This window comes from Pomacea canaliculata, linkage group LG5, assembly GCF_003073045.1.
Source record: "Pomacea canaliculata isolate SZHN2017 linkage group LG5, ASM307304v1, whole genome shotgun sequence".
NCBI lineage: Eukaryota > Metazoa > Mollusca > Gastropoda > Architaenioglossa > Ampullariidae > Pomacea > Pomacea canaliculata.
Genome location: NC_037594.1, coordinates 6,651,190 through 6,666,230, shown reverse-complemented (window position 1 = coordinate 6,666,230; position 15,041 = coordinate 6,651,190). Strand labels below are relative to the sequence as shown.

Sequence of the window (15,041 nt, the reverse complement as noted above, 5' to 3'; positions counted from 1 at the left end):
GTGAAAATATAAATCTGGAAATCAGAGAAAACTGTGACAGCACTGAGAACATAATTAGAACGAGATACAGCAAGGCACTAAAGAGGAAAATCTTTATGGCACAGAGGAAAAAAGGATAAAATTTCTTCTTAAGTGGCAACCTACAAGTATAATCAAAGCAATAGTTTTCCATAGCTGTATGGAATACAAAAGCATTTTTTTCCTCCCTTCAGCTGCATGATTAAAAGCAGAATCTGCTACACAAAAACATGTTTTCTCACCTTTAATTCTATGATTATAATAAAGTGGTCCTTCAAGGCCTGACTTTCAAAATAATCAGAAATCAATTCCAATCCAAATTTTATTCTAAACCAAAGTAAGGGTACTCCAAACATAGGTTGCAAACTAGGTTCCCGGTGGAAAGAGTCCCACAATGTCCAAAGAGAACCTATGATCTTCTTGACTAAGTAGAAGAGCACTACAGTGCATGCCCCTTGAAAGAGGACATGAAAAACCTTGCTTTCTACATTTCTTAAAGCATTAAAAAAAGAAAGGATAGTAAAATGTTGCCGAAACATCATTCACATGTCTGGAAGCAGCTATATTTGATGCATCAATTACAGGTTTGAACAAATTTAGAAACAGAAACTAGATCATCAATCAGTATAAAACCAGTTTGTAGGGGACTAACTTTAAACTAAGAATGAAGTTTACATTCATACCAAGAAAAATCGGCAATAAAGACACCACTTTAGTGCACTTAAGTGTATGGTAGACAGCTGCTAGTTCTTTTATGCACATCAGTTTATCAGTTGTCAGAAGGAAGAGCCTGGGTTACATCTTTGACCTTACCAGGGTGAACCAATTACATTCACTGTCTCTGTGATACCTAGAATATGTGAATCCTTCTCTTTTTTTCTACTGTCATACTGTAAAATATTTACTGCAAGTGGTAAAAACTGGTATTCGATTGAATGAGATCAACCTGAGTACATAATATGTTGCGGATTGCTTTAATTCTCTGATCCTCATGCAGTTAAATTAAAATGAAAAACAGCGATGTCAAGCCATTTTTCTGTGATAACATGATTAGCCCACAATTCTAAACTGATAACTGATCCAGTCACTCAATATTTGGAGTCACTACATCATTGGTTTTGTCATCTTCGACAATTATAGCGGCATTAAGCATATTCCTTCTATTTCCTTACTGGTGCCGGGTAAACTTAATGCAAAAGGAAGATATCTCGCATAAGTGTTTTCACAATCTTACAGGAAATCCCAAGGGTACCTAAGCCAGTGACTATAAATTATTTATACATCTGACATCTGCCCATCGTACCCTGCTGGATGTCTGCATATCATACCCTGCTTATTCCTAGAGATAAGCGTACTTATTTATGCACATTGATGTGTGTATGCACAGGCAATGATTGCATCCATGTGTGCACATATATAGACCCTCACTTGTAGAAAGAATAGTTTTACATAAAATTACAAAGACTATAAGTAAAACACCAAACATTCTTGCTGTCAAAAAGCTAAATAACTAAATTTATATGTTTATTTATGTACACTATACTGTCCTCCCCACCCCCACACATACACAACTAACTGAAATTATTTCAGCTATTACAGTTATCATAAGTTAGACTTTATGATATGTAAAATTTCTTTGTGATATTTTGTGTTAAACAAATCTCACAGAACAACCAAAGCACTATTTTACCCCTTGAGCATCTCTGTGGGTATCAAATTTGTAATAGCCTCAAGAATCATATTGCAGCGTGAAATAATATCCAATATCATTTTCCATCTTAATCGCCAGACCCAATTCAGATGAGCATAAAATAAAAAAATGCATTCAAAGCCAACACAAAAATGCCAATCTCTCCCAACAACAAAACTAAATTTTAAGCAAGAAGTAAAAGAAAGGCAGAAAAAAAAATGGATAACATGCATTTAAAATTCTCCTAGAATTTCTTCATACCTCTACAATCTGGCGATCATCAGAAAAATTGTTAGGATTACAAAAAAGTACTTAAATGAAATGTGGTCCATATACCACTTTGATGGTCATTCACTCAAACTTTTGATGCCTCTTTTAAAAAAATGGTAAATCTCAAGCACAGACCTTGCAGTCCAAAAACCACCTAGTTAATTTTTCCCATATAAAACAGTATAGGATTACCTAATCAGGTCAATAAATGCCAGCATAAATCCCATAAAAAGACATAGTAACGTAATAATGTTCATTAAATGATCATAATTAATGCCTCTAAAACAAAAGTGATTTTAATTAATGTGGATAAAAGCATCAAAAGCATGAAAAACACAAATGTATACTTATGTAGCACTAAGTTTTACTGATAAGAATGAAAGGTAACAAAAAATTTTCTTGTTACACTCCCCCCACCCTGAAAAAATGAATGCTATATAGCAGGGATGCCCAACCTACGGCCCGCAGGCCATCTGGCCCGCGAAACTTCTGCCCACAGTGCAGGAAATCGGCATGTTAGTAATAAAAAAAGACCTAAAAATATGAAAAAAAGGAAAAAAGAAGTATTTATCCCTACGTAGGGGCGTTTCTCAATCTTTTTTTCGATGGACGAACATTTCGATTCAATGCTCTGACTTGGTGTCTCTATGATGCAGCCGGACATTCAGAAGTTGGTTTCGGGAAAACAACTTCAAATATCCCACTAATTACTACATAATTAATGGTAAGTACAACTTGTTTCTAATAAAAATGGTATCTGCTCTATTTTTTTTTCTTTTTTTTGTATTTTTATGGTAAAGCGGCCCGTGACACACGTCAGAAATGTGTATGGCCCGCAAGCCAAAAAAGGTTGGACATCACTGCTATATAGACACACAAAACAATCTAGTACAGCACTTTCTTTGCTATCTGGGGTTGCTAATTTATTGTTCTCAGCTGTGTTCACTGTTTATTCTCATTACATAACACCCTTTTTTAACAAGTTTTCCTTATTGTGACAGAATGATAGCTTTAGCGCTTAAAGTGAGGACATGGTAGAAGAAAAACTAGAGAAAACACCTTCACGCTCAAGAAAAAAGAGGCAGTCACTGGAGCTTACTATGTGTATCCATCCGGATTTGTACCCTATGTCAAGGTCACAGAAGCTATCTTTCATAAGTTCAGGACAGGGTCACGGTCCATGCCAAGTTGTGTGATACCATCTAGATCTGACTAATGGCACCCAAAAACAAGACTGACAAGTTGCACAAGTCAGGTAACCTCCATCACATCAAGTGCCACAACTGCGACCAAGCACACGTGGGGGGGGGGGGGGACAGAAAATTGAAGAAAAGAATGGAAAGATGTCCTAACCAGTGGAAGAACATTTGCATAACAACAGGCAGTCTTCTCCCAGCCTGATCAGATCAGACTGTGAGGCCCTGAGGTTCCAGAGAATTGTCAAGGAAGCCATTTACATCATATATATATATACAGGCCAAGTGCAACACCAACTACTGCCAGCAGTCTGCAACAGTCTCATTCAGTCACATGCCCTGGATTCATCTCGGGGTGGTTTGCAAACTGAGTAAGGCAGTCATTCAGCTTATAGCTACTTTCAAAGGCAGGCGTATACACACCAAAAGCTCCAGTGAGAGCTTCTTTTTTATGAGCGTTTAGTTTCCCTTTTACTCCTTTCATATATTCAGCTTATGTGTTATAGCTGTTGTGCATACCAGGAAAGGTACAACAGCAAAATACCTAACTTCATTATTATCTTGAATAAAATCTTTAGCATCATAAAATCTCTTTCCTATATCTTATAGGAAACATGTAACAGTTTTGTGGTTAATAATTCAACACATATCAGATTCTTCAGTTTTAGTATTTTCACTCTTTTTGCTCAGTTTTTGGCTCTTTTATGTACACATTCAAATAAGCAGTTTTTTTTTCATAAACAAGCCTCTGGGCATCATCCCTAACTGCTGGTGACAAAAGTCAAAGCTTGTTATTAACACCTGAACTACCCATTTCATGCAAAGTGATAAGAGCAAACACCCTCTTGCCCATTCCAAATAGTGAAACCAGCCTATGTCTGCCCATCTTGCTCCTCACGAATTTCTCGCTTCCACCTGTAGAATGACCTAGGGGATACACCAGGAAATCGTTTGGTAAATTCCTGAACATCAACATCAGGATTCTGCTGAACAAAGATGTATTCTACACGGTGAACTTTACGCTGTCGCTGGGAAAGGCGTGGCATTTCTTCTTCCCTGTCATCTGTTACATCAGCTGGCATGCTTCCACTGACTATGTCTGCTAGAACAGTGGAGAACGTTCCTTGGCTTCCAGTATTACCCGAGCTTGCTGTGGCTGTGTGACACGTCAGAGAGGTAGGTGGTGCCGGCAATGGGGCAGGATCTGGCAGTCCAGGTGGCAAATGGTGGTGAAGCATAGCACTCAGACGTGTCAGGTTGGACACTGTTTCTGTAAAAGATGGCAGGGGAGCAGTAGGAGACTCTGTCTTCACCCTCACAGTGACACCTCCTTTGACTTTTTCTCCATCCCTGCCTGTGGTGCTTGGAAGAGCTGGGCTTGTGCGCTGTTGCAGAGATTCAGCAGATGGCAATGATGAACCACCAAAAGATACATGATGGCCAGAAGATACTGGAGTACCAGATTCTGAATCCGACTGGCTATCATGACTTAACAACCCAGCTGAGTGAGACGGTAGTACCGACATACCAAGGGCAGATGATGACGGATGAGCAGGATGAGTCAGAGATGCCTGAGTGTCATCTCTGCCAAGAAATAAGAAATTATCAGCATGGCGGGGTTCTTTAAGTACCAAGGCCTTCCAGACATTAAAGACATCTTCGGGCACATCTGGGAAAAGACTATGAAAGTCTGGATAGTTAGTGCTGCGAATGCTACGGATGTATTCCAGCTTCATTCCCACACTTTTTTTCCATCGTTGAAAAGTTGCTGGTGCCACCTGTGGGTATACTGCCACCAACTCCTCATACTCTAGCTTTGGGTGATGTAAGAAATGCTGATGTGCTTCTTTGTGGCCTTCATCTTCGCCAAAGTTGTTGTCTCCCCTTAAATTTGAGTCCATAAGATTCAGAGGACTATCAGCTGGATCTACACAAGAAATCATGTCATTAGTAATAACACCTTGTCCATTGTCAAGAACCCTTGTGTGCCCATTATCAAATACAGAGTTGCCAGCCATTAAATCTGCCATAGTTTTTTCTGACTGTTGTGGGCCTTGTTCCAAAGCCTGCCATATTCGAAAAACACTCTCTGGAACATCTCGAGCAGTTTGAGAAAACGAGGCAAAGTCTACGTTTGGGTTTTCACGGATGAAGGCACGCCACTCTCGAATGTGACGGCGCCATCGGTAGAATGTTCTCTGTGACACAGTGCCGAACTGTTGGGCAAACTGTGCATAGTCCATGGAGGGATTTAGCATCACCTGGATAAACTCTTCTCGTACATGCTTTCTTCCTTTGCTCCCTCCCATATCTTCTTCATCTCCTGCTGCCAGCTCACATACCTGCTGTGATCCTACAGCAACAGACTCAGCACCACGTGCATGTTCACCAACTGAGATAGCAGGCTCTGAATGTTTGGTAGAGCTATGCTGCATTAATCTGCCACTGTGAACCATAGTGGAGTGACCTTCATCTTCTTTTTCAGAAGCACTGACAGATGCTCCACTTTCAGCAATTAGCGATTGCCACTTACGGAAAGCTTCAAATGTCACATCTGGTAAAACTGCAGCAATGTCTTCATACTGTACATCAGAATGGTCTCGCATGTATTCCATCACCTGCCGAGCTTCCTGCTTCCACCTATAAAATGTACGATGTGACACACCAGGGTATGTGCGACTGAATTCTCCATAGTCCATGTAAGGATGCAAATGCACCAATAGCTGTTCTGGTCGACATTTCTGCTTCTGATCTTCTGTATCATCTGTCACCAGTGCCATTTCCACATCTGGCACTCGTGATGGAAGCACATCAGTGGCATGTGCTGGCTGGGACAGCATGTCATCTGTTAAAGTATCCCTTGAAGGTTCCAACATTTGGCTGGCACAATTCTCCAATGCTCCCGAGTGGCTTGTGGCACTGACTGCAACATTCTCTTCCTGTATGCTGGCTTTCCATGTGTAAAAAACTTCTTCAGAGACATCAGGAAACAGCTGCTGAAAGTTTTGCAGTGTGATGGAAGGTTCTGACCGCAGCAAGTTCATTCCATCTCTCACCTGACGGCGCCAGCGATAAAATGTGCGAACAGAAATGCCAGGGTAATAAGAGGAAAATGTTGTGAAATCAACCTGAGGGCATCTTTGTACAAAAAGAAACTCCTCTCGACTGGGTTTATGACGCTTTCGGGATGATCCCTGTGTTGGGGAAAGATGAGAAGGCTCTATACGCTCAATACTGGTGTCTTGATGTTTTAGCCCATCACCCCCATCCAACCTTGATCTCTCTAACAAAAAATTTGGTGCTTCTTCTGTTCCTCTGTCAGAACTGACACTAAGATCATGAGACTGCTGCACAGGTGTGTTAGAGACTGGGGAGATGGGTGCGATCATTCTCGATGGTAGTGCTGGTTCCGGTCCTATGTCTTGCGTACCAAGTGGAGCAAGAGCAAGCCCTTGCTCAACACGTCGCCGCCATGAGGCCAAGATCTCACTTGGGACATTTGGGAAGTAGAGTGCAAACTGTTCGTCTGTGCAGTGTGGTTCACGTTGAAGCAGTGCAAGAGAAGAAGCAACCTGAAAAAAAAATTGAAACAATTTGAATTCCAAAGAAAAATGTAAGAGGGAAAAATAAACCTGACAACAGAATCTTAATTTTTGTCCATTAACAAATTAAATATGTCAGGACTCCTGTTACTATCATTAACAATTTAAGAATAAAAATACTTAAAGAATTTTTTTGACAGCTAATGCTGAAAAATTTGCACTTATAATACTTACAATATAATACTTATAATATGAAAGTGACAACTGCTATCGATAACCATTCAAATAATGCAATATCCCTAGGATAGTTCTTAATCCAATTTCTTTATCCCAAAGTACTATGAACATATTTCTATTGTAAAACTGCACATTTTTTTTCTCAAAAGATCTATTGCGAATATGAAGCTGAAGCAACAATTTACATTTAATATGTTTACCTTGCGACGCCATCTTGCATAGCGCTGTGCAGAAACACCAGGAAAAAGTCGGCACAAAGCTGAGTGACTGATATCAGGGTTCTGGAGAAAGTAGTACTGTTCTGGCTTCATGCTCACTCGCCTACCACAATGATTTCCAATGCCATCTGTTGCCACCATAACAGGCTGATGCAGACTGGTATTCACCTCATTCTCCTTTGTCAGGTCTCGTTCACCTACTTCACCCCTGCCACTCTCAGCACTTCTCACAGGCTTGTTGTCTCTCTCATCATGCTGATCCCTCTCTGTGTTCAGGCCTGTATGGGCAGAACTGGATGAGGAAGTTAAAGCATGACCAGACATTAGCCGCAAAGGAGACCACAGTGGTAATGCCATCTGCCCCATCAAAGGAGCATAGCTTCGGTACCAAGAAGCCAGTTCTGCACTTGCCATCAGGTGTTCGCTGTTTGCATTAGCTGCTAACAGTGAGAGAGGAGGCAGGCTCGGGGCTGTTGAACTATGTGGCAAAGTAGACAGAGGAGTACAAGTTGTTGTGACAGGATTGTGGCTCCCAGCAAGTGCTACTTGGGATTTCCAAAGAGTAAATACATCCTGAGTAACAGATGCATGTTTCCGAAACTCTTGATATGTGACCTGTTCAATAAAAACGACCAGTTATTGTGAATAGGCTGTGTCTACTATTCTTGAGAACCAGAAAATATAGTTAACTAAATTATAAAGAAATCATTGGCCAAATATAAGCATTCCTCAATGTGTAGAGAGATTTGTTTCAAAGGAATAGCCAGCAACCATAGAAAAACTCTCTCTGAAACATACCTGTGGATTTGACTGCAGCCTTATAAAATCAATGAGGATTTGCTTCTTCCATGCATAAAATGTCTGTCTTGAAACACCAGGGAAAATCTGATGAAAAAGGAAATAGTTCTAATCATGAGAAGAGAGATGCATGCACAAAGGCAGAACTAGTTTGGTAAAAACATAATACTTAAACTTGAAATTGAAAAAGACAAAGATCTACGATGATGCTAGACTTACAAGTTCACATTAATATTTAAAAATACATTTATAAATATATACAAATGTTATCTAAAATATGTTACTACAAACTCTCTTTTTTCCCCTTTTGCTCTCTTTTTTCATCTATAAGAGACATTTCTTCCCCCTCTCCCATTTCACACCCCTCCAACCCACCCATACACAAACATATATCAGCTATAAAGATTTCAAACCTGAGCAAACTGTTCAGCTTCTAGACCAAGATTCTTTTGAAGGAATATATACTGTGCTGTTGTCTCATCTCTTTCTTCCTCTTCATCTTTAGCTCCATCCTCTTTATCATCACGGTCCTCTGATTCTGTATCTTGATGGCCTTCGGAGCCATTATCTTTGTATGCCCCAGAGTCTGCTGGGAACTGAGAGCTACCAAATAAGTTTGCCAGCACAGGAGTTTTTGTGGTGTCTGCAAGAAAGCGATGGCCACGAGCCATCATGCTCCTCCAGTGATGAAATACCTGCTCTCTCACCTGTGGGAAGCAGGCTGAAAACTGTGAATACGTCCATGTTGGTCTCTGCTCCAGGAAAATAAACTGGTCTTTAATACGCCGTTTCCAGCGATAAAAGGTGCGCTGCTGCATATTTGGAAAGCTTCGTGACATTTCCCCAAAGTCCATAAATGGGTCAGTTTCTAGGTACTGATATTCTGTCTTCTGAGTCATGTCTCTTCTTACCCAGGGTGGACCCCCTTCACCATCTCCTACACAATCTCCATCGGAGAGTCGCCGCTTTCTATCACCTGTAGAATCCAGGTGAGATGACATGTGTGATGATGCCATCTGAGAATGGAAAATATGATCTGCATATTGCTGCAGCACAGCCATGGAGGAGGTAGGCGAAGACACTGTTTCACCTGTGATAGGTGTACTGCAGGTTCTGCTGCCTGGAGAGCTGGGTGTGCCTGCTGGTGAATCCGCTGCTAGCCTGGTACTCTGAGTAAAACATGGTATAAGCAGATTTATATGGTGAAAAACATAATAAATTTTTTTTAATTAAGTGATAAATACTGACTGCATTTACCTAAATCCTAAATGCACCCTTATCAGCTCTAAAAGTGGTAAATGATGTGATTGCTGTGACACCTAAGTTCTCATGCTGGTGACTCAATATATAGCCTACAAGTCAATTTAAATGAGCTTCTGGCATCCACGCTTATGCTACAGTCACCATTTTGAGAACTAAAGTCATTAAATGGTAGAATGTAATGAAAATGCAGGACTTTCAGTTTTAAATATTCTATCATACTTTAATCAGTTATTTTTTAAAATTCCCAAAAGAAAAAAATGAATAATCATTTTCACAAACGTTGTCAAGTTATGACAGTGCAAACTTAGTATTTCTTTCCCAGTTCCATGCAAGGACAATTTTGTTATGCATAAAATGCAATCTGGATATTTATTACAAAGCATTTACAAATTCAACAATGAAAATAATGCCTTACTGATGCTGGTAAAGTTGATGCACTTTCTGAATCAGGTGAACCATCTAAGGCAGGATAGAGTCCCCCATTTTCTGATAAAGCAGCATTATTCTGTAGGGGTATATGTCCTCCAACTCTGTTAAAATAAAATAAAGACTTTTGCAAAGGCGCAGTTTAAAAGAAATTTTTAAGTTAATCATAAGCATAACAGTGAATAACCCAACTTTACATGAGGTGAAATAGAATCTGCAACAAGAAAAAAGAAACTTTCTGACAAAGATGGTTTTGTAGAATGTGTGGTTTTATTTCGTTCACGTTTCTAATCCAAAGAGCAGAAAGAATAAACCTCATGCTTAATTATATTTTTAGAAAAAGAGCATTACACTAATTCTAAACAAAATTAACTGCAGCCCCATATTTATCAATAATGAAGCTGAAGTGACTCGCATAAAAACATCAAACAAGATAATTATTACGATGAATTAGGGTTTATCTACCTGTTTCTGCATAAAATTAATTCATATTAGCATTTAGACCCCAAATACCCCCTTTTTTTAAAAAAAAAGAATGATACTTCACCCTTAGCACAAAATGTCTGTGATAAATGACGAAATAAGTTAATAAGTAAGCTATCACTGCCAAGATCTTCCAACAAAGGCATTTTTTTTCCTATTACTTTTACATAAAGCACAGACTTTAATACATGATTAGTACAAAAGCAGTGTCTGTTGTGAATACAATGCTTAATTTCATTGTTATAGAGAGCTTTTAAATGATTTTGTATATAAGTTAAAATGCTCTTTTATTTTAAATATAAGCTTCAGTAGAAAAAAAAACCAGCAAAGCCATTTTGTTTTATATTGCCAAAACTCTCCAAAAATAGAACCTTGTTACATTGCGAACAAGATTTTTTATAAAAAAAAGAAATGACAGTATTCTAGCCACCTCTGGTTATTACATATAAAACTTTTACCACTAAGACTTGAAAAAGAAGCATTTTCAAACAAGTAAATCATTAGAATCTTTAACAAAAATGGGTAAATCATGTCTTGTTAATTTATGGCAGCTTTAAAAATAATACAAAAAATTTACAAGTTTTCACCTGTTGTGGCCCTATGCTCCTTGAGGAGTAACAAGGACCAAACAAAACAAGTTTTCACCATTCTTATTAATATACTGCCCTCTCCCCAACACACACACCCCACCCTCAAAAAATATCTGGTCTGGTTAAACAAAAGAAGTTAATACATTAATAAAACAATTAATAGAAATTAATAAAACAACAGTCCTAAACTTTTTTGTTTGGCATCTTTCAGAATGCTTACCTGCTAGATGTTTCTCCGGGTTGATGGGAAAGCGTCATGTGGCTATTACTTCCCCTGAGAGGGTCTTCATCCTTCACCACTGACATGTCAAGAGGCACATCTGCTTCATCTAAAACACTGCTGTCATGGAAAGAAGTCATTGCCCCTGCATTAGAAGTATCCACAGGCAAGTCCAGTCCCCCAGGTTCCTTCTTGATAACTGTTGGACGTGCAGCACATCCGGAAGTATTGGCAAAATTTACCCTGCTCTCCCTAGTGGCAGCCCCTTTTGGAACAGCATTAATCTCTGGATCTGATTTCACTCCATTCATTAATGCAGTTTCACTGGAACTTGTTTCAGTCATCATAGATAAAGAATCTTGAGGACTCTCTTGATCATAGACAGTTAGGTCCACACGATAAACTTGATCTGAACCAGAACTTCTTACTTCACGTGAAGTCACATTCTCTTCTGAGGCATAGGGTGAATTCTGAATGGCACTGTGCGAAACTGGAATCTCATGAAGTGCAACATTGTCTCCAGATACACTTTCCTCACTGCAGACATTCGTATCAGACCATGGTGATGTCCGAGACAGGACAGTATTTGCTGCCGACCTAACCTCAGTGCTACCTGTAACTTGAACAACACTAGGTCTGACAGCAAAGTTGCCCATGTCTTCCTGGGTAAAATCTCGGTTCTTATCAGTATTGGAAAGATGATCTGTCATCACTGAAGTTCTGTTGTCACTTTTTGCTTCTGTCCGTGAAAGAACTTGGTAAGAGTTATTAGAGGCATCTTTTCCCTGTTCCATCATGTCCTCTAAAGTATGAGGCACTGATTGGTAATTTCTTGTACTGTCCGAGGGCACTGATGACAAGGAGATGCCTTCCCTGTTTTCATGCGCTGTGTGCAAGAAACCATCAGCAACATAACTATTATTCAAAGAAAGACCTTCATTGTTCACTTCTTCATCACCACCCAATCTATTTTCAACATCAACAGAAATATCACAATCTGTCTTACTGTTAACCTCAGATGTTATATCCAGGCTGCCAACATTCTGGGTACTAACTCTTTCTAGTCCTCTTCCACCACAACTCAGGGCTGCCGAGACAGCATCTGCTTCAATAGCTTCATGTTGTGCTTGATCACGTTCATGAACACGACCTTTAGGTCGTGACCCATTACACACTACTTCCTTTAAACTATAGTTATCTTTTCTCATGTGATCTATTTCTACACATATTAATCCCATCACTTCTACACATTCAGAAAAGGTGAGGTGTGCGTGGCACAACCTTCTGAGTGCTGCAATTAACCCTGGGTAAAACTGGCTCGGATCCTTTTCCTGTTCAACAACACTTGCAGACCCACTATCATCATCTGGTCCCATGGCAACAGTAGCATTTACTCCAGATGGGCTGCAAAATATATCGTTGACTGGGAAAATCTTGTTGCCTGATGAAATATACTAATAATGTATCATACACTCAAGACTCAATAGTTAAACAATACTCTTTAAGTTTTACAACAAAACCCTCACCAGTAAAGGTTCTGAATTGCTGAGATAAATCTCAAAGGTAGCAAAACTTTTTCAGCATGCTTTATAAAAGCATCTACTGTCATTCATGATAACATCTGAAATGTGATTTCAAAAATTAAATCAAGTTGTAGTCACTGTTTCTGCTTCATCAGCTTCACATTTGTAATGAGAGATCCATAATTAATCTGTCTTACTGCGTTTATCCATACATTGCATGAAAGGTGGAGGACAGCAAAGCAGATTTATCAAAATCACTAATATGCTATTTATTCAGTTTCGAGATTTTTTTTAAATGGCAGATATATTGCAGTGGTACATAATCTTTGATCAGGAAAGTATATTTAAAATCATTAATGAAGTGTACGCACTTTTCACTTTCTGCTTATAAGTATTGATGCCTTAACATTATTCCCTGTTCGTTGTTTTCTAAGAGAGAGAAATAGTGCAATGGATACGCGTGTATTAAGGGGTTATGCGAGAAAGTGCTCGCACGTCCTTGTGACCTAGTCATCTGTTCAGCAATCACACATTCCATTCATTTAACCTGTTCGATACCAACCTCTGACCCTATGCATGCAAATTTTTTTTGTCAGATCACGTGACCAGTCTACTGCGTGGCGTCAGCGCCAAAACAAAAGATATGTCATATTCAGTCCTAAAAACAAAACAAAAAACTCAATTCAAACATGTCTGCCACACATGAGCGATATAACCACTATTACTGCCCTGTGCCCGGCCACGTTCTGAGAATGTTGTATTCCATTATACTAACATACGCAAACTAAAGATGGCCGTCTCTCAAAGTTTTGTGTAAACTAAATCTGCATGCCAGTGAATCCAGGTTACTGGGACCGCTTCGGAGCTTAATCCCGGTATTCATGCCACGCTGCAAGATTCAAGCTACACTGAAACTTGTAACAGTTTAACTATTCAATATCACAGGAGTATATTTTAGGGATAAACTGTTTGATTATCCTGTAAAAACATCGTGTACCTACCTACACCTGTCACATCCTTTGTCGTGAGTCTCCAGCAAATGCCAAGCGAGGCTCGAATCTTTTAATTGCAGTCGTCCACGCAGTTTCCGCCATCTTTCAAAAGAGCCTGCAAGGTAAACCCGACGTGCATCCCGCCATTGATATGCTTGCCGCTGTTTCTGTTTTCTTTCCTTGTCGGGCTTTGGCGGCCGACCCCTGCTTGTGTTTTTGTGCAGAATATCCCCTCGCTTTACAGTGGCCATCTTGACACTGGGTAGGGAGGGTGTGTGTGTGCCTAGCTGTGCGGGAGTAGGGGGGGGGGGGAGATCTTGCGCAGGCGCAGAGGAAGGCAAAATGTCAGTGAGGTCACGTGAGGGGAGGGGTGAGTGGCAGGTGGCAGGGCCTGCCGACAAAGAAGAATAAGTAACGCAGCACCGTGCTTTTGCAAACGGCATGGTTTTATCTGTGCACCCCTGCACATAAAAAAAGCAATTAGAGCAGATCGCTAAGCTGTGTGTACAGTGTTCAGATCAGGCGCTCTTGTACAGTGCCGAACAGTAAAGCTATCTAATAATAATTAAATTACCCTTAACAAGTGTAGTGTCCATTTGTACATGAGATTATTTGGGAGGTTTTTTTTTTGCTTCTGGTTTTGTTTTGTTTGGGAGGGGGCTACCCAAACAGAACTGTTTAGTGGAAAAACAATTAAAATAAGCATCATGATAATTAGGGATAGTTAAAAGTTTTACACACACACAAACTTGACACAGCTGACATCTTCATCAAGTAAGCCAAATTTTACCTAAATACAGGCCTAGGAAGAATGGAGCTTATGGTCAAAGATCATTGTGATGTGATTTTTTAGTATAACAAAGGAATATAGAATTTCTTTCTATTAGTTTTGTGAGTGGATGAAAAGCATAATAAATTATTGAAGCAATAAATTGTAAATGACCGAGCTTAATATTCTTCAAAAAGAAGCATTAGCTTATGCCCTAAAAAGTGAATGGCTATACGTCCAATTAGGAAAAAAACAAAGATGGAGGACAACATATTTTGTACTACTTTCATTGTTACCTTAATTTTTTTTATAATACATTCCAATAAAATAAAGGCATAATTATATTGTAAATTATATTGCGAAAAGGAATTAATGCTTAAGATTTGTACTTTAAATTACTGGTAAACATATTTACAGTTCCAATTCACCACCACCACTACCACCACCACCACCACCACCACCACCCATGCTATATTGTTGGATTTACTTTTCCTTCATGTTTTTCTTAGTGTTAATTGTAGCTTTCATTATTTGCACAAGCAGTTGATTTCATATTTTTCTTAAATGGGTGCATGGTCTGTAGCAACTGCTTGGAGATGTTTGTTCCCAGATGGTCTTATTTAAGTATTAATAGATCCTGCACTGGCCTTTCATCCAACATTTTCAGGAATGTAGTGATGCTCAAAGGTTGTGGCACCATGTTTCTCCTGCATGCAAAGATCTTCTGAGCCTATTGCATGGTGATTAAGGTGACACTGAATTATATGAAAGAAGTCATGCTTGATTTGCATTTTGACAAGACTGAT

General features: G+C 39.4%; 1 protein-coding gene across 2 annotated transcripts; it reads right to left on the bottom strand.

Moving 5' to 3' along the window:
* Positions 1-2,754: 2,754 nt before the first annotated feature.
* Positions 2,755-14,656, bottom strand: LOC112563848. Of its 2 annotated transcripts, none has more exons than XM_025238233.1 (7): positions 13,476-14,656; positions 10,952-12,355; positions 9,648-9,762; positions 8,383-9,138; positions 7,970-8,056; positions 7,154-7,786; positions 2,755-6,746 (listed from the first exon to the last, which is right to left on the bottom strand). In XM_025238233.1, the coding sequence occupies exons 1-7, from the start codon at positions 13,907-13,909 to the stop codon at positions 4,047-4,049; spliced, it is 6,129 nt and encodes a 2,042-aa protein (XP_025094018.1). In that variant the 5' UTR covers positions 13,910-14,656; the 3' UTR covers positions 2,755-4,046. The 2 variants fall into 2 exon arrangements, with proteins under 2 accessions (XP_025094018.1, XP_025094019.1); XM_025238234.1 differs by having other exon boundaries at positions 10,952-11,837; positions 13,476-14,028.
* Positions 14,657-15,041: the final 385 nt, after the last annotated feature.